Raw genomic sequence first — 18,755 nt, 5'->3', positions numbered from 1 at the left:
CAGTGCTCCGCACGCAGTAAGCTCTCGATCTTAGGACAGCGCTTTGCGCATAGTTGGCGCTTAGCCAATACCATCATCATCATTATTACCATCAATACGATTGAATGAATGAATGAATGATGATTCTAGTGCTCCGCACGCAGTAAGCGCTCGATCTTACAACAGCGCTTTGCGCAAAGTAAGCGCTTAGCAAATACCATCATCATTATTATTACCATCAATACGACTGGATGAATGAATGATGATTCTAGTGCTCCGCACGCAGTAAGCGCTCAATCTTCCAACAGCGCTTTGTGCATAGTAAGCGCTTAGCCAATACCATCATCATTATTATTATCATCAATACGATTGAATGAATGAATAATGATTCTAGTGCTCTGCACGCAGTAAGCGCCTGATCAATACGATTGAATGAATGAATGATGATTCCAGTGCTCCGCACGCAGTAAGCGCTCGATCTTCGGACAGCGCTTTGCGCATAGTAGGCACTTAGCCAATACCATCATCATCATTATTACCATCAATACGGTTGAATGAATGAATGATGATTCTAGTGCTCCGCATGCAGTAAGTGCCTGATCAATACGACTGAATGAATGAATGATGATTCCAGTGCTCCGCACGCAGTAAGCGCTCGATCTTCGGCCAGCGCTTTGCGCATAGTAAGCGCTTAGCAAATACCATCATCATTATTATTACCATCAATACGGTTGAATGAATGAATGATGATTCTAGTGCTCCGCACGCAGTAAGCGCTCGATCAATACGATTGAATGAATGATGATTCTAGTGCTCCGCACGCAGTAAGCGCTCGATCAATACGATTGAATGAATGATGATTCTAGTGCTCCGCACGCAGTAAGCGCTCGATCAATACGATTGAAGGAATGGTGATTCTAGTGCTCCGCACGCAGTAAGCGCTCGATCTTCGAACAGCGCTTTGCGCATAGTAAGCGCTTAGCAAATACCATCATCATTATTATTAATGATGGGCCATCGACCCCCGGCCCACGTCCTCCCCCGGGCCTGGAATGCCCCCAATCCCTCTGCCCATCCGCCAAGCTCGCTCTCTTCCTCCCTTCAAGGCCCTGCTGAGAGCTCACCTCCTCCAGGAGGCCTTCCCAGACTGAGCCCCTTCCTTCCTCTCCCCCTCGCCCCCCTCTCCATCCCCCCATCTTACCTCTTTCCCTTCCCCACACCACCTGTATATATGTTTGTACAGATTTATTACTCTATTTATTTTACTTGTACATAGCTATTCTATTTATTTCATTTTGTTAGTATGTTTGGCTTTGTTCTCCGTCTCCCCACTTTTAGACCGTGAGCCCACCGTTGGGTAGGGACCGTCTCTCTATGTTGCCAATTTGTGCTTCCCAAGCGCTTAGTCCAGTGCTCTGCACATAGTAAGCGCTCAATAAATACGATTGACGATGATGATGATGATGACCATCAATACGACTGGATGAATGAATGATGATTCTAGTGCTCCGCACGCAGTAAGCGCTCGATCAATACGATTGAATGAATGATGATTCCAGTGCTCCGCACGCAGTAGGGGCTCGATCTTCGGCCAGCGCTTCGCGCATAGTAGGCGCTTAGCAAATACCACCATCATCATTCTTATCATCATCAATACGACTGGATGAATGAATGATGATTCTAGTGCTCCGCGCGCAGTAAGCGCTCGATCAATACGATTGAATGAATGATGATTCCAGTGCTCCGCACGCAGTAAGCGCTCGATCTTCGGCCAGCGCTTCGCGCATAGTAGGCGCTTAGCAAATACCATCATCATTCTTATTACCATCAATACGACTGGATGAATGAATGATGATTCCAGCGCTCCGCACGCAGGAAGCGCTCGATCTTAGAACAGCGCTTTGCGCATAGTAAGCGCTTAGCAAATACCACCATCATCATTCTTATTACCATCAATACGGTTGAATGAATGAATGATGATTCTAGTGCTCCGCACGCAGTAAGCTATCGATCAATACGACTGAATGAATGAATGATGATTCCAGTGCTCCGCACGCAGTAAGCGCTCGATGTTCGAACAGCGCTTTGCGCAAAGTAAGCGCTTAGCAAATACCATCATCGTTATTATTACCATCAATACGACTGGATGAATGAAGGATGATTCTAGTGCTCCGCACGCAGTAAGCGCTCGATCTTAGGCCAGCGTTTTGCGCATAGTAAGCGCTTAGCAAATACTATTATCATTAATATTATCATCAATACGATTGAATGAATGAATGAATGATGATTCTGGTGCTCCGCACGCAGTAAGCGCTCGATCAATACGATTGAATGAATGATGATTCCAGTGCTCCGCACGCAGTAGGGGCTCGATCTTCGGCCAGCGCTTCGCGCATAGTAGGCGCTTAGCAAATACCATCATCATTCTTATTACCATCAATACGACTGGATGAATGAATGATGATTCCAGCGCTCCGCACGCAGTAAGCGCTTGATCTTAGGACCGCGCATAGTAAGCGCTTAGCAAATACCATCATCATTCTTATTATCATCAATACGACTGAATGAATGAATGGATGATGATTCCAGTGCTCCGCACGCAGTAAGCGCCCGATCAATACGACTGAATGAATGATGATTCCAGTGCTCCGCACGCAGTAAGCGCTCGATCTTCCAACAGCGCTTTGCGCATAGTAAGCGCTTAGCCAATACCATCATCATCATTATTACCATCAATACGACTGGATGAATGAATGATGATTCTAGTGCTCCGCACGCAGTAAGCGCTCGATCTTAGAACAGCGTTTTGCGCATAGTAAGCGCTTAGCAAATACTATTATCATTAATATTATCATCAATACGATTGAATGAATGAATGAATGATGATTCTGGTGCTCCGCACGCAGTAAGCGCTCGATCAATACGATTGAATGAATGATGATTCCAGTGCTCCGCACGCAGTAGGGGCTCGATCTTCGGCCAGCGCTTTGCGCATAGTAAGCACTTAGCAAGTACCATCATCGTTCTTATTATCATCAATACGATTGAGTGAATGAATGGATGATGATTCTAGTGCTCCGCACGCAGTAAGCGCCTGATCAATACGACTGGATGAATGAATGATGATTCCAGTGCTCCGCACGCAGTAGGGGCTCGATCTTCGGCCAGCGCTTCGCGCATAGTAGGCGCTTAGCCAATACCACCATCATCATTCTTATCATCATCAGTACGATTGGATGAATGAACGGCGACTCTAGTGGTCCGCAGGCAGCAGTAGGCGCTCAGTAAGTCCGGTGGGGTGCGCGGCCCGGTGTCGGGGGGTCGCCGGGCCGGGGCTGCGGGGGCCGGGGGGCGGGTTGGCGGGGGGCGGGCCGGCGCGGCGGCAGTGCGCAGTGAGTCCGCAGCGGCGGCGGCAGCGGCGGCGGCAGCGGCAATCCCGGGCGCCCCGGCGGAGGCGGCGGCCCTGCGGCTGCGGCTGCGGCTGGGGTGGGGTGTGGGGGGGTCTTCCCCGGGGGCCCCCTCCCCCGCCCGGGCCCGGGCCCGGGGGAGGCTGGCGCCGGCCACCGGGCGCGGCCCCGGGAGGATGGAGGGCGGCGCCGGGGGGCCCGGGGGCTCCGACAGCCCCAACCGGGCCGTGGAGTACCTGCTGGAGCTCAACAACATCATCGAGAGCCAGCAGCAGCTGCTGGAGAGCCAGCGCCGCCGCATCGAGGAGCTGGAGGGCCAGCTGGACCAGCTGAGCCGGGAGAACCGCGACCTCCGGCAGGAGAGCCAGATGCACCGGGGGGACCTCCACGCCCACCGCGACCTGCCCCCGCTGCCCCGGGACAACCCCGCCCGGGAGCCGCCCAACCACGCCGCCGCCCGGGAGAGCCAGTATCAGAACCTGCGGGACACCCAGTTCCACCACCGGGAGCTGCGGGAGAGCCAGCTGCACCGGGAGGGCGCCTTCCAGGCCCGCGAGGCCTTCTACCGGGAGCGGGACAAGGAGCGGGACCCGCGCTATCCCGGCCGGGACCCCGCCTATCCCGGCCGGGACCGCGACGGGGGCCAGTGCCAGCTGCACCGGGAGAACCAAGCCCAGAGCCGGGAGAGGAGCGGGCGGGAGGGACCCCCCCCGGCCCACCCCAACCGGGACAAGGAGCCCGCCGCCTACCCGCCCGGACCCCGGCTCCCCCGGGAGCGGGAGCGGGGCCAGATGAGCCGGGGAGCCTCCAGGAGCTCCAGCCCCGGGGCTGGCGGGGGCCACAGTACCAGCACTAGCACCAGCCCGGCCACCACCCTGCAGAGAAAGTAAGGCTCCTCTCTTTCTACCCGGGTCTCTGCCCCCTCCAATCAATCAATCCATCAATCAATCGTATTTACTGAGCGCTCACTGGGTGCGGAGCACTGCACTAAGCGCTTGGGAAGTCCAAGTCGGTAACATAGAGACACGGTCCAGATCCCTCCCTCCAACCCGCACGGAAAGTAAGGAGCCCGTGACATTATAATAAATAATAATGATAGCGTTTATTAAGCGCTTACTGGGTGCAGAGCGCTGCTCTAACCGCCGGGGAGGTTACGAGGTGATCAGGTTGGCCCACGGGGGGCTCACAGTCTTCATCCCCGTTTTACAGAGGGGGGAACCGAGGCCCAGAGAAGTTAAGTGACTCGCCCAAAGTCACACGGCTGACAGTTGGCGGAGCCGGGATTTGAGCCCGTGACCTCTGACTCCAAAGCCCGGGCTCTTTCCAGTGAGCCACGCTGCTTCTCGTTGAATCGGATCCCCTCGCCCGCTGCCCACCGGAGGAAGGCCAGGCCCCTCCGTGGAACCAGCCGGCCCCCTACCACCCTGGGGGACGGCGGTGGGGGGGATGGACACGGGGTCAATCAATCAATAATAATAATTATGGCATTTATTAAGCACTTGATATGTGCAAAGCACTGTTCTAAGCGCCGGAGAGGTTACAAGGTGATCAGGTTGGCCCACGGGGGGCTCACAGTCTTCACCCCCATTTTACAGAAGAGGGAACTGAGGCCCAGAGAAGTTAAGTGACTCGCCCAAAGTCACACAGCTGACAATTGGCGGAGCCGGGATTTGAGCCCGTGACCTCTGACTCTAAAGCCCGGGCTCTTTCCACTGAGCCACGCTGCTTCAGTTGAATCAGTCAATCGTATTTATTGAGCACTTACTGTGTGCAGAGCACTGTACTAAGCGCTTGGGAAGTACAAGTTGGCAACATAGAGAGACAGTCCCTACCCAACAGTGGGCTTGCAGTCGGCCTTCGCCCCTCCAGAAGGAATGGGAGCCGGGGCCCATTTCGTTCTCCCAGAGCCATCCTTCTCCAGCTCCCTCTCCGGACTTCCCTCTACTCTTTAAGAAGATGTCAGGGCCCCTGGGCCCCTTTTGGACGACTCAGAGACGTCCCGTTTCCCGGGCTAACGGAACTTTCCCGTTAGGCCGGCCCTGTTCCGATGACTGCGCTAGGGGTCTGGCCCTCCCTGCCTTGGCATCGGTGGTGACGGTTGGCATTTTTCCTGGGAGTTGGAGCAGGGGAGCGGGACCCTCCTCTTCCACCATCGAGGGGGCACAGCCTTAGCGGTAGCGGCCCAGATCTTAGCCAGAGGAAGTCGGTTTGGGTGGGAGCGGGGGCCAGGACAACCTGGTCTGAGGCTTTTTCACCACTTCATCCTTTCCGGGCCTCTGCGGGACTTGAAAACGAAACAAAACAAAAACAACTTCCCATTCCTCAAGGGAGCTCTCCCCCTTCCCACGTGGCTCAGCCGACCCCACCCATGCCGTGACCAACGGGGTCCAGAGGACCGCGTTTGGGGGAGGAGAAGCCCGCTGCCTCCTTGGAGACCGTCGGGAGAGTAGATGGCACTCAGTCATGGGCCGGGAGATTGGGATCCTGGATAACGTATTTATGGCACGCTTACGGGATGCAAAGCACCGTACTAAGCGCTTGGGACTGTACACTGCAGCATCGGAGGCATTCCCCGCCCGCAACGAGTTCACCGACTAGAGTGTCTTGAGTAGGTAGGGCAGTTATATTTTTCCAAAGCGTTTCCCCGTCGTCGATCTCATCTTACCCTCCCAACATCCCTGTGAGGTTGGGAGAGGCAGATATCGTTATTCCCATTGACAGCAGAAGTACCAGAGGCCCAGAACTATCAATCGATCGTATTTATTAAGCGCTTAATGTGTGCAGAGCACTGTACTAAGCGCTTGGGAAGTACAAGTTGGCAACATAAAGAGACAGACCCTACCCCACAGTGGGCTCACAGACGAAAAGAGCTAGATCCAAGTTCTAGGCTAGTGGCCGAGCTTAGCTCTCTTGACTCTTAGGCTCCGTCTCTCCACCAGCCCCCACTGCCTGGACCATAACGGTGGGAACCTGTGGGGCTCTGACCCACAGATATTTTGGGGTCCGGATACTTTGCGCACAGACATAGAACGTGGGATGGAACAGAGCAAGAAGGGGATCCTTCTTGGTTGAAGATTAAACCCCATGGTCTGAACCGGTTATGTGTATCCCACAGGACCGGGTGTGACTTCCATTTCTATTTTGGCAGTGCTGCTTTCTTCTCAACTTCTGTCCCAAAGGGAATCCACTTTCCCTCTCTTGTACACTACGAGTCTGAGCCTCTCAAGAGATCGGGAGGTTATGTGCTCCCTTCCCCAGTTACCTCCCCCTATTTTCTTTCCCCTAGCAGACTTGTTCATCCCCTCACTCAAGTCATTCCTCTCAGTTGCTTGTTGGATGAGGTTTTCCAACACAGTTTGCAGGGTGGGATTAGGGATTTTAAGCAGTGAATTTTGAAAAGGGTACTTGTTAAGCACTTATTGTGCCAGGCACCGTACTAAGCAGTGAGGTAGTTACAAGATAATCAGGTCGGACCCATTCCCTGTCCCACCTGGGGCTCGCAATCTAAATCGGAGGGAGGAGGGTTTAATCCCCGTTTTACAGATGAGGTAACTGAGGCACAGAGAAGTTAAGTGACTTGCAGTAGGTGAGATGGCAGGTAGGTGCCAGAACTAGGATTAGAACCCAGGTCCTCTGGCTCCCAGCTCTTTCCACTGGACTATGTGGCTTCCCTTCTTGATTTTTCGCAATGAAATCCAGACCATAACCTCCCCCCCCAGCAGAGTTCTGGATTTTAAAGGAACCAAGGACCGTAAGGCAGAGCTGAGGGTGGGGGAGAAGGTAACTTGGGGAGGAGTGGGGTGTGGTTTTCCTCCTCCCCCACTCACCCCACTCGCCACGATCTCCCACTCCCTCCTCCGGGTTAGAACTCAGGAAAGCTATTCACTGTTGCCCCTTCTGCTGCAAATGGCTCCACGCCGCCAGAGCTGTCTTGGTTTGTAAGAAGTGGGCGAGGGAACTGCCATGCAAGGCTGGGGCGGGCGGGAGCCAGTCTCCACAGGCTGCCAGCCAGTTTTTGGGGGAGGGGAGCGCAGCTGGCACCCCTCCAGGCACTTACAGTCCCTGGCTCACTCTGGCCCCACTGTGTTGGGATTGAGAAAAAGAGGGGAGTCCCGGGAAGTTAAAAAGCCTAGGAAAATGTCCCCCCGAGGCACAGTCCCTCCTCCCCCCACAGAGGAAAGGGAATAAATCAAGGCCCTGTCCTGAACTTGTGGAGGTGGGAGCGTGGGCCGGGTTCCTCTGTTCCAGGATGGCACTTTCTTCGGCTTGACTTTGAATGGTCATTTTGCTGGGCTGGCACCGCTCCCTGCCTGGAGAAACTCAGGATCTCTTGAGAGGCAGAAAAATGGGCCCCAGCTGCATACTGGGGTGGCGTGCCCGGTTGGAGTTAATAATGGTATTTATTTAATAATGGCATTTATTAAGCGCTTACTATGTGCAAAGCACTGTTCTAAGCGCTGGGGAGGTTACAAGGTGATCAGGTTGTCCCCCATGGGGCTCACAGTCTTAATCCCCATTTTACAGATGAGGTCACTGAGGCACCGAGAAGTGAAGTGACTTGCCCAGAGTCACCCGGCTGACAATTGGCGGAGCCGGGATTTGAACCCATGACCTCTGACTCCAAAGCCCGGGCTCTTTCCACTGAGCCACGCTGCTTCTCTAAGTCTTCTGAGTTCTTCAAAGACCTGTGCCCTTTCTCCCTCGCTAGCCCTAGAGTCGGAAAAACTCTGCCTTAAGGGAAGAACTCGAGCTGTGTGGGTCCTGGACCCTGAGCCCCTGTGGGATACTGGGGAGATGACCCTGATTTTGTAGTCGTCCCACCGTGAAGCTCGGCGGGAGGTGTATGTCTGGAGAGGGAAATGGGGTTCAGCCTCTGGGGCCCTCTTCTCCCGGGGTGGCGATGCTGAAAATGATGAGAAAGACCAAGGCTCATCCCAGCGGCAGAGTCCTTCATCATCATCATATCATCATTATCATCACCAGCATCATCTGTCTTGTCAGGCCAACTTGGTTTCCAGAATTTCTGTGCATCGGTGACACTGCAGAACAGCCCTACTCCAGAAGCAGCTGAATTTCAGCGAGCCCAATCGCGTTCTGGCTATTCCTTTTTTCAGTCTGCTCTCTAATTAAACTCCAGCTCCGCCTCCTGACACACTGGTGGCTAAACCGACAAGACTGTTGTCTCCCCAAGCCCTCGATAGCGGCTGGCCCATATCTGGGGACCTGGGGGAGAAGAGCGGTCGAGTTGGTGCGCTCGTACGTATTGGCAATTCGTAGTACTGCTGCATAATTCATATTACATAAGTGTAGTAAGTGGCAGCATTTTCTCCCCCCAGAAGCCTGCTCGTTGGGGAAATTACAGACAGTGCGTATCCTAGGAGGGGACTGTTTGTGTCGTTAGGGAGGGCAGAGATCAGTAGCTGGGTGGAGAGGGTGACAACAAGAGGTAATGTCAGAAGCTGCGTGGCCTAGCACGGGCTGGGGATTCAAAAGGACCTACTTGCTAATTTTCACCCTGCCACTTCTCTTCTGGGTGACCTTGGGCAAGTTGCTTAACTTCTCTGGGCCTCAGTTACCTCATCTGTAAAATGAGGATGAAGACTGTGGGCCCCTGTGGGACATGGACTGTGTCCAACCTGATTATCTTGTATCTGCCCCAGTGCTTAGTGCGGTGCAGGGCTTACAAAACTCATAAAAAGTGGAAAGGGAGTTTGTGAGTGCAATCTCCCAGCACACGTCCCTCGGTCTCAAGGCTCCCTTGACCCCCTAAAAGATAAAAGAAAAAATCAATCAATGGTATTTATCAAGCGCTTTGTGCAGAGCGCTATGCTAAAGTATTTGGGAGAGTGCGGTACAGCAGAGATGGCAGACCCAAGCCCTACCCACAATGAGCAAACAATCTAGATGAAGAAAAAAAGGTACAGAGGATTTTCGTAATTTACCCAGGCCCCGTTTTGGCAATTTAAACCAAAAAGTTGCATTTTCCTTCTCTTCCTTGGTCTTTTGTTCCTCCTAGGCCAGGGGAATTCAGCTAATCAGTCTCATTTCCTATTTTTACCAGATTTCACTTCTGACTTCTTCATTGATGAAATGGCACTTTGAAGGGGCCTGAAGTACAATCAACTGTACTTTCCCCATTCTTGATCTGTAGAGGAAGAAGGAAATCGAAGCCAGAAAAGGAAAGTAGGAGTTAAGGATTCATCGAACTCAAGCCTCTTGGCTGCCTATCTCCTGCCCCATTGACTTGGCCCTCCTTCCCCTCCCATGTAGCTGCCCTTTCCTCCCTGGCATCGCTTTTCAACTTCGGGGCATCAGTCCTGCCTTCCTGTTGAACCAGATGGGCTAAGGGTGCCTCTCTTCCAGGTTCACCCTCCTCCCCTTTAGCCTCAGAACTCGGGAGACTTGGGAGAGTGATAATGGAGAAATGGGGAAAGGTGGGAAGTGAAATAGGCAAATTTCTGGTTGGCAAATTCCTTGTTGATATCTGAACCTTGCCAGTGTAGATTGAGGATGAACAAGGTGATTCTGCCAGTGTTGCCGGATGTCTCAACTGAATCCGGTTCTTGTCCCTAGGGAGTGACTCAATGTGAAAGGAAAGTAGGATCCTGGGGTGGTTAGTGAAAAAGCCATAAAGATTACCAGTAGGGATCATGCATAATAATAATAATGGCATTTTTTAAGCGCTTACTATGTGCAAAGCACTGTTCTAAGCGCTGGGGAGGTTACAAGGTGACCAGGTTGTCCCACGGGGGGCTCACAGTCTTAATCCTCATTTTACAGATGAGGTAACTGAGGCACAGAGAAGTTAAGTGACTTGCCCAAAGTCACACAGCTGACAATTGGTGGAGCCGGGATTTGAACCCCTGACCACTGACTCCAAAGCCCGGGCTCTTTCCACTGAGCCACGCTGCTTCTCTGCCTGAAGGGGATCCTGGGGGTGGGGGGTGTGCACACAAATACGGGTGTGTGTCTGTGTGTGCATACGCGTTGGTTCCCTGCTACACCTTACTAACTCAAGTCCTCAGATCAGAGCCAAGCGCTCCAAATTGTAGCCTGTGTCCCTTCAGTAGCGACCCCAGTGTCTCCAGCTCGTCTTTCTGTGGAAGCAGGGGTGTGGAGGTCATGCCTCTGGCCTTAGAGCATTCCCCGAGGTAGCCCAACCCTACCCTAGCCCCCCGTGCCCTCCAAAACAAGGGCGTACCCCCATTTTTATTCCTCCCACTCCCAGGCCTCCCTGCGCTACTTCGGGGAGAAGCCATTCTGTTCCTGTCCTCCCACAAAGTCTGAGAGAAACCGAGAGAGCCAGGAGCCCGCAACCCCCCCCCCCCCCCCCCCCCCCAGAAGAAAAGAGCGGGCGTTGGACTGGGTTGCAATTGCCAGGCGTCGGACTGTTCGTGGCCTTTCGCACAGAGGCGGGCAGGAGGCAGATCTCAGCTCTGAGCACAATGCAGCAGGCCGCTCTCTCTCCTTCCCCCCTTAACACCCACTCTTCCCCATCGCAGCTGAGAATTCAGCTCTGCGGCAGAGGGAGAGCTGGGAACTCATGTTCCATTTTGTGACAGCAGAGCTGTGCTGGACGGCTTCCTTGCTTTCTTTCCTCCTTTCGCGTTTTCCCCTTTTAGCACATCCCCGGCCCCTGCAGGCAGAGCTTTAGTAGCCTCTGCTGCACCCCTGCCCGCCTGTTTGCTTGTGGCACTCTGGGCCCCATGTTGGGCAGGGATGAAAGAATGGGGGTAGCACTGCTCAAATCTCTAGCACCAGAATCAATTCCCCTGCGCAGGTTCTCGATCCTGAAGTCTCAGGATTGAATCTCAACCACCGTTCCCGTCGGGAGACTCCCTACAGCCAAGGACTGAATCTCAACCACGGGAGACTCCCTACAGCCATCCTCCGCCCCGAGAGGCGGTGGGTAGGTGGAGTTGGAGGTTGGAGAATGGGGACTCTTAAGGTCTTGCCCTAGTTCCTTCTTTGACCTACTGTGCCATTCGAGGAAAACTGGGTGCCTTCCCGTGACTCAGTTTCTCCATTGGAGATCTTGGAAGAATCCTTGATAACCTCAGGTAGACAGTCACCCCATTTCTGTATTAGAGGAGGTGAGGCATGTGTCAGTTCAATCTGGGAAAGACACCAAGGAGTCATCCTAGTCCAGGGCTGCCTGGACTAAGTCATGAGCCCCATGTGGGACAGGATTGGGTCTGAACTCTTTATCTCGTCTTCACCCAGTGCTTAGCACAGAGTCTGGCATATAGTAAACACTTAGAAAATACATTGAGCCCGTTGTTGGGTAGGGACCGTCTGTATATGTTGCCAACTTGTACTTCCCAAGCGCTTGGTACAGTGCTCTGCACACGGTAAGCACTCAATAAACATGATTGAATGAATGAATGAACTAATTGCCCAGGAATCCCTATGACCCATCCACTGATTTGCCCCTGCCCATCTTTTCTGCGTGAAGTAGTTCCTCACTGAAAGGGGGAAGGAGTCTGGGGAGATGGGAAGGATTAGGCCTTCTCACCTCCCAAGCGGGGGCTGTGGAAGAAACCGTAGTCACCAGGTTGATAAAGGAGTGAGGAGCGTATCCAGAGCTCTCTCTCTCATCCTTGTCAGGGCCAGTGATAATGGAATTCATTCATTCAGTCGTATTTGTTGAGCGCTTGCTGTGTGCAAAGCACTGTACTAAGTGTTTAATTCAAAGACTATCTGGTCACTTTTCTGTTAGGAGGGGAAAGGCCCAGTAAAGCATTTCATGAACTCTCCAGTCTCAAAGGGAATCATTACTGAAGAGGAGTACTGGGAGTCACCAAATTCCCTGTCAAGTTGTTGGTCCTTTTTTCTGTAACAAATGGAGGAAGAGCTGGAGTCTGGCTTATGATATCTGGGACTCTACCTCTTTGTGGCAGGCAGAGGGATCGTATGGCTGGGAGGTCAGAATTACAAGGTTATTCGTAATTCAGAGTGTCTCTCCTGAACCCCTTCTCTAAGTCCAGGATGGGGAAATGGGGTCAGAGGAGGGCCACCTAACTATCCCCCCCCCCCCACCCGACCCCAAAAGGAAGAAAGGGCTAAAGTTAGGCAATCCATTCAGGAATCTTTGGAATCCCAAAAGAGAAGCTACCCCTGACATACTTCACTAATCACTGTCCAGCCTTTCTGTCTCCACCCCTTTTTTCTGGAGGAATTGGTCAATGTTTAAAGCTACCATACAACTCTGCGTCAGCCTGGGGCTTCAAGGGGATTGGGCCAGACCCAGTGGAACCTGGAGATCAGGTTATAGGCAAGTAAAACCTTTAATAAAATGGAAAATTCAACCTCCTTATGCCACACTCCTCCAGGTTAGTGGTATTTCCTGCCCTACAGTGCCACTGATAAGTGTGAAAAGCTTGTGAACAAAGTGGGCTGATTTTCATAAAGTACCTGCAAGGTTAGTTTAAAGGGTGAATCTTAAATACTTTGCTCTTGGAAGTGAATCGCTGAGGTGGCAAGGTAATGTGCAAATATCAATTAATGATGTTTATTGAGTGCTTTCTATCAATCAATTATATTTATTGAGTGCTTACTGTGTGCTGAGCACCGTACTAAGTGCTTGGGAGAGAACAATATAACAGAGACATTCTTGCCCACAACAAGTTTACAGTCTAGAGGGCATCTTTCTATGTGCAGAGTACTGTACTAAGTGCTTGGGAGAGTACGGTACAATGGAAGTGGCAGACAGGTTCCCTGCCCATAAGGAGATAATGCTGAATTATTCCGTTGGAGGATTGGCATGTGATAATTCCTTCTTGTCTATAGTATCTTTTATTTGGTCATCAATTCTTTAGACATTTTACCCCACTGTGGACCATCCCAGCAAAGGCGAAAACCCAGGAATGTTCCAGCCAGTTCGAACACAGTACACCCAACACCTAACTGAAGGAAATGAAGGAGCGGAGGGTCCAGATCCTCTCCTGTTCTTCACTTCCTTATTGTCAGGATGGCTAAGCTCTGCCTCTCACGTCAGTTGAATCACCTCTTCCCCGATCCTATTGTAAGTTGTGGTGTCTCTCAGCGGTGCTATATAGAACAGGCAGGGGAGCGAGGAGTCCGGTTAAACTGGAGAGGGATGAATTGTGGAGTTTCTGGGCTTGGCTCCAGTGTTAAGCTTGGGACAGGAGGGAGGGAGTGGGGAAATGGTCATGATGTCGGCCATGCTCAGTGTGCATTTGAAGATAGCGTCCCACTGCCTTCACCTCAGTCCTGGAAAGGCAAAAGAGAAGAAGAAGCCCATTCTGGCCTTCTCATCCGTAGTGCTTATTGTCCTCTGGGGCATCTCAGCGCTTAGTACAGTGCTCTGCACACAGTAAGCGCTCAGTAAATACGATTGATTGATTGATTGATCTCAGGAAGGTATGAGGAAGGATCCCAGGAACCAGATGGATCTCTAGAAGTTGGGATGCCTGGAGTTTGGACATAGCTCAGTTAATATTAGGATTGATGATGGTAACTGACTCCTTGTATGTAATTTTCATGTCCTCACCTTCATCATCCGACGTGCCCTGCCACTGCGGTGGATCTTCAAGACTCCCGGCCCCAAAACGAGGAATTAAACGAAACAGTGAGATTCCGAGAGGTTAAAAAGACAAGACATGGAGGCGCTAAAGACTTGAGAAGAAAGAGGCTGGTGGTCAGTGGAGGTTACGGGCAGGGAAGTTAATGAGAGAGGCAGAGTAGTATTTTGTAGGCTCAAGGGTGGAGTTCTGGTGTGCGAAGGTACATTAGTGGTAGAGGTCAGTGTGGTTTGCTCTGCTACGTGAGTGTAGGATGTAAATATGTAACAATGGCTGGCGTGGGAGGGGTTGGCACCAAGCTAGTCTGGAGCTTGTGTCCCATAAGCTGTCTTCCTTCTTCACTGTAGCTAACAAACTTGCTCATGGGCAGCTGGTTTGTGCCACAGGAAGATGGAAGTGGTGAGCAATTTCCTTTCTTATGCAACCAAGAACTTCCATGAGCGTTCTTGTGGACAGAAGACTCTGCGTGTCTGGACCAACCCTCTTAAACTTTGGGGAGGAAAATTTTTGCTCTGGAGGGTTGTGGTCCCAAGGATCTGAGGTAGTTTGGTCTGTTACCGTCTGGATCACCAAGCTCTTGGGAGCCAAGCTTTCCTGAATTCATCCCAGCCTTTCCAGGGATTCTCATGTCAGGGATGGTCTAGGCTTCTCCAGTCCCCTCAAGAAACCTGGAGAAGACCAATTCCAGCGTGGCTCGCTGGAAAGAGCACGGGCTTTGGAGTCAGAGGTCATGGGTTCAAATCCCGGCTCTGCTACATGTCTGCTGTGTGACATTGGGCAAGTCACTTAACTTCCCTGAGCCTCTGTTCCCTCATCTGGAAAATGGGGATTAAGACTGTGAGCCCCATGTGGGACAACCTGATCACCTTGTATCCCCCCCAGTGCTTAGAACAGTACTTTGCACATAGTAAGCGCTTAATAAATGCCATTATTATTATTAGTATTATTAATTCCAGCCCAAGCCCCTTGAGTTTAGGGGAGATAAACCATTTTCTTCCAACTTGGGTTCATTCATTCAATCGTATTTATTGAGTACTTACTGTGTGCTGTACTAAGCGCTTGGAGAGTACAGTTCGCCAGCAGATAGAGATAGCAGTTGAATTCGGGCTGCCCATTTTCAGCTCATATTCCAACAATGGATTTATTTTTTATGGTATTCGTTAAGCACTTAAGATGTGCTTTTAGACTGTGAGCCCACTGTTTGGTAGGGACTGTCTCTATATGTTGCCAACTTGTACTTCCCAAGTGCTTAGTACAGTGCTCTGCACACAGTAAGCGCTCAATAAATACGATTGATGATGATGATGATGATGTGCCAGTTACTGTTCTGAATGCTGAGGTAGTCACAAGATGATTCAGTTGGACACAGTCCCGGTCACACATAGGGCTCACAGTCTTAATCTCTATTTTACAGATGAGGTAACTGAGGCCCAGAAAAGTTAAATGACTTGCCCAAGGTCACATAGAAGACAAGTGGTGGACCTGGGATTAGAACCGATGACTCTCAGGCCCATCCTCTTTCCACCAGGCCACGCTGCTCTTCAGGATTTACTCTGATGAGGCCTAGAGGGCCATTGAGAGGACCTAACCGCATAGCCATTGATCTCTAGACATCGGAAAAGTGTAAAGGGACCAGGATGTAACTTCCCTCCAAGTTGAACCATTTTTCCTAGAATCCTTTTCCCTGAAACGTTTTGTTAGTTCTGCCTCTGTGTTTCCCCTCTTGGCCTGTCCCACTGTGAGAGTCTGGAAAGCCGCTGCCATTCTCTTCCCCAGGGGAGGCCTCAATCCACCACCCACAAGATGCCCTAGCTCTTAGGGCCGCTTCCAGCTTTCCGAGCGCAGGCCAGTTCAAATCACCATGCCGGAAAGAAAAGAAAAGAAAGTCTAGGTTTGATGTACTTGTTCGAAGCCAACTCAGAACCATGCCGAAGAAGCACAAAGTGTCAAGCACCAGAGCCACCCAGAGTCATCGTGTCAGTGAGTCAGGCCTCTGTGCCTTCATACTTTTTGCTTAGTGGTGCTCCATTGTGTGTCCCCTATCCCAGAGAAGAACTCCATCTCCCAAAAGGGGCTGGTATGAAGGGCTCCTAAGGGATGAGTTGGGGGGATCAATCAATCAATCAGTCGTATTTATTGAGCGCTTACTGTGTGCAGAGCACTGTACTAAGCGCTTGGGAAGTCCAAGTTGGCGGCATATAGAGACAGTCCCTACCCAACAGTGGGCTCACAGTCTAGAAGGGGGAGACAGAGAACAAAACCAAACATATTAACAAAATGAAATAAATAGAATAGATAAGCGAGCGACATATAGATGGCTAAGAGGGATGAGGCTGGTGGGGTGAACGGTTAGGCTCTGTGGCACCCAAGTTCATATTGACTTCTGGGGTCAGAAGTCAGCACTCTTCATATTCTTCGAAGGTTCAGTAATTTCATGTCCAGCCTAGTGGGGAGATCTCCCAACGTTGGTCATCTCCTACTCCTCCTAGCTTAGCTCAGGGTGCACCGGATTAAATATGGGGGAGAAGTAATAATTTGCACTAGTAACACTTGACGCGCCTCTCTTCCAGCTTAAGGACAGTTTGTGAGAGCATAGCATAACATTCTCAGCGGCAGCCCTCTTTTAGCTCCTCCTTGCCTCCCTCAGAGCTCCCGTCTTTCAATGCTGGTGGTTGCTAGGTAACGACACACCAAGCAGGACCCCCGGTGCTTCCTCCTGCTGTCATGGTGACCAGCAGGTATTCCTCCACAGGGAGACAGGTCACTCTGCAGGGCCCAGAGGGCAGGAGATGAGTATCAGCATGACGTTTCCCCCAGGCGCCTTAACTATTCCAGAGGAGGGGAACTGGAAAGGGAATGGGGGGTGGGGATGCATCAGCTGCAATCCTGGAGTAAGTATTCAAACTGGGGAGTTAGGGATTTGGGATCTTATTTCTAGATCCACCCCTTCCTGACTGGAGGACCTATTTCCTCCTCAGCGCTTCTTAGGCAGTATTCGAAGGTGAGTGGGTCAAAAAACTTTGAACTCCCCACCTTTCATGACTCCAGGGTCTCTCTTCCGGACACTCTGCGCCCCCGTTTCCCTTAGGCAGATAAGCAGCAGATGGGGAGATGGGCAGGAATCTACACGGATGCCAAGGGCTCCTGGGCACTGGGCCTCTCCCCACTCCTTACCATGCTGCTCCAGCATCTGGTTGCAGGTAGCTGCCAGCCAGAAGGAGTTATTGGCTCCCCACCTGGTCCACAAACTATACCAAGGGAGCAGACCCACCCAAATGGCCACGTTCAGCCCCCAGGGAACACTGGGATTGAAGGGAATATGTCTGGTTTGTGGGCGCTTAAATGGTAATGACTTGCTCCCCGTGTAGCCTTGGTGGCAGTGGGCAGGGAATTCAGTGCGAGGCTCGTAGTGTCCTTTTTCTGGGGAGCAAATGGGTGTCCAGTGAGAAGGGATGCAGAATGGAGCATAAACCAGAGTCTCGGCCAAATCATCATCAATTGTATTTATTGAGCGCTTACTATTTGCAGAGCACTGTACTAAGCGCTTGGGAAGTACAAATTGGCAACATCTAGAGACAGCCCCTACCCAACAGTGGGCTCACAGTCTAAAAGGGGGCCAAATACGCTCTCTGGTCTCTCAGCTTCTTCTCCCTGGGTTTAATGGGTTGAAGGACACTCCTGTATACTCTAGGCTCATCGTGTGTAGGGAATGTGTCCATCAAACCTGTTGTATTGTACTCAACCTGTTGTGTTTAGTATCATGCTCTGCAGCTCTAATACAGTTCATTAGTATCATGCGCTGCATACAGTAAGCACTCTAATACAGTTCATTGTAGGTATCTAAGAGTAGATTAGAGGCCTGGAAATTCTGAGGAGCAGCTGGTTGAACGGCTGCTGGGGGCAGGTTGGTAGTTGAGTGAGTTCTCCTTCTCAACCGTAAGGATCTCAGAGGCTGATAAAGCAGAGGCAGGGATTCCCAGCCTTTCACTGCTAAGACTTCTGCACCGGTGGCTATGACTTTGGGGGCCCTTTTCCATTTTTATTCTCTGATCTCAGAGGCTGATAAAGCAGAGGCAGGGATTCCCAGCCTTTCACTGCTAAGACTTCTGCACCGGTGGCTATGACTTTGGGGACCCTTTTCCATTTTTATTCTCTGATCTCAGTGGCTGATAAAACAGAGGCAGGGATTCCCAGCCTTTCACTGCAAAGACTTCTGCACCGGTGGCTATGACTTTTGGGGGCCCTTTTCCATTTTCATTCTCTCCTTCCCTATTCCTTCTACTTTTTACCCTCGACCTCCACGAGTAACGGCCAGACCCCTTCCTCTTTTCATTCATTCATTCAGTCGTATTTATTGAGCGCTTACTGTGTGCAGAGCACTGTACTAAGTGCTTGGGAAGTACAAGTTGGCAACATATAGAGACGGTCTCTACCCAGCAGCGGGCTCACAGTCTAGAAGGGGGAGACAGACGACAAAACAAAACGTATTCACAAAATAAAATAGAGTAGTAAATATGTACAAGTAAAATAAATAGAGGCATAAATATGGACAAATATATATACAGGTGCTGTGGGGAGGGGAAGGGGGTAGGGTATGGGGGATAGGGAGGGGGTGGAGGGGGAGATCTCGCCCCGTTTACAGAGTTAGCGTAACCAACGGCCTTGGGCCAGAAGTCAGAGAAGCAACCTGACCAAGTGGAAAGAGCAGAAGTCCAGGAATCAAGACACCTGGGTTCTAATTGTGGTTCCCCCACTTACCTGCTGGGTAATCTCGGGAAAGTCACTTTCCTTCTCTGTGCCTCAGTTTCCTCATCTGTAAAATAGG

At 51.4% G+C, this 18,755-nt stretch overlaps 1 protein-coding gene across 1 annotated transcript in view; it reads left to right on the top strand.

Moving 5' to 3' along the window:
- The first annotated feature begins 3,533 nt into the window (after positions 1-3,533).
- Positions 3,534-18,755, top strand: part of IQSEC2 (IQ motif and Sec7 domain ArfGEF 2) — a 133,815-nt gene continuing 118,593 nt past the window's right edge. Inside the window, 1 exon segment of the mRNA XM_038747655.1 lies at positions 3,534-4,272. Within this exon segment, the coding sequence (XP_038603583.1) occupies positions 3,563-4,272 (710 nt within the window). The 5' untranslated portion in view covers positions 3,534-3,562.

The sequence above is a fragment of the Tachyglossus aculeatus genome, chromosome 6, assembly GCF_015852505.1.
Source record: "Tachyglossus aculeatus isolate mTacAcu1 chromosome 6, mTacAcu1.pri, whole genome shotgun sequence".
Classification (NCBI taxonomy): Eukaryota; Metazoa; Chordata; class Mammalia; order Monotremata; family Tachyglossidae; genus Tachyglossus; species Tachyglossus aculeatus.
The sequence above is the reverse complement of the archived record's forward strand: the minus strand, read 5'-3'. Positions and strand labels throughout refer to the sequence as shown.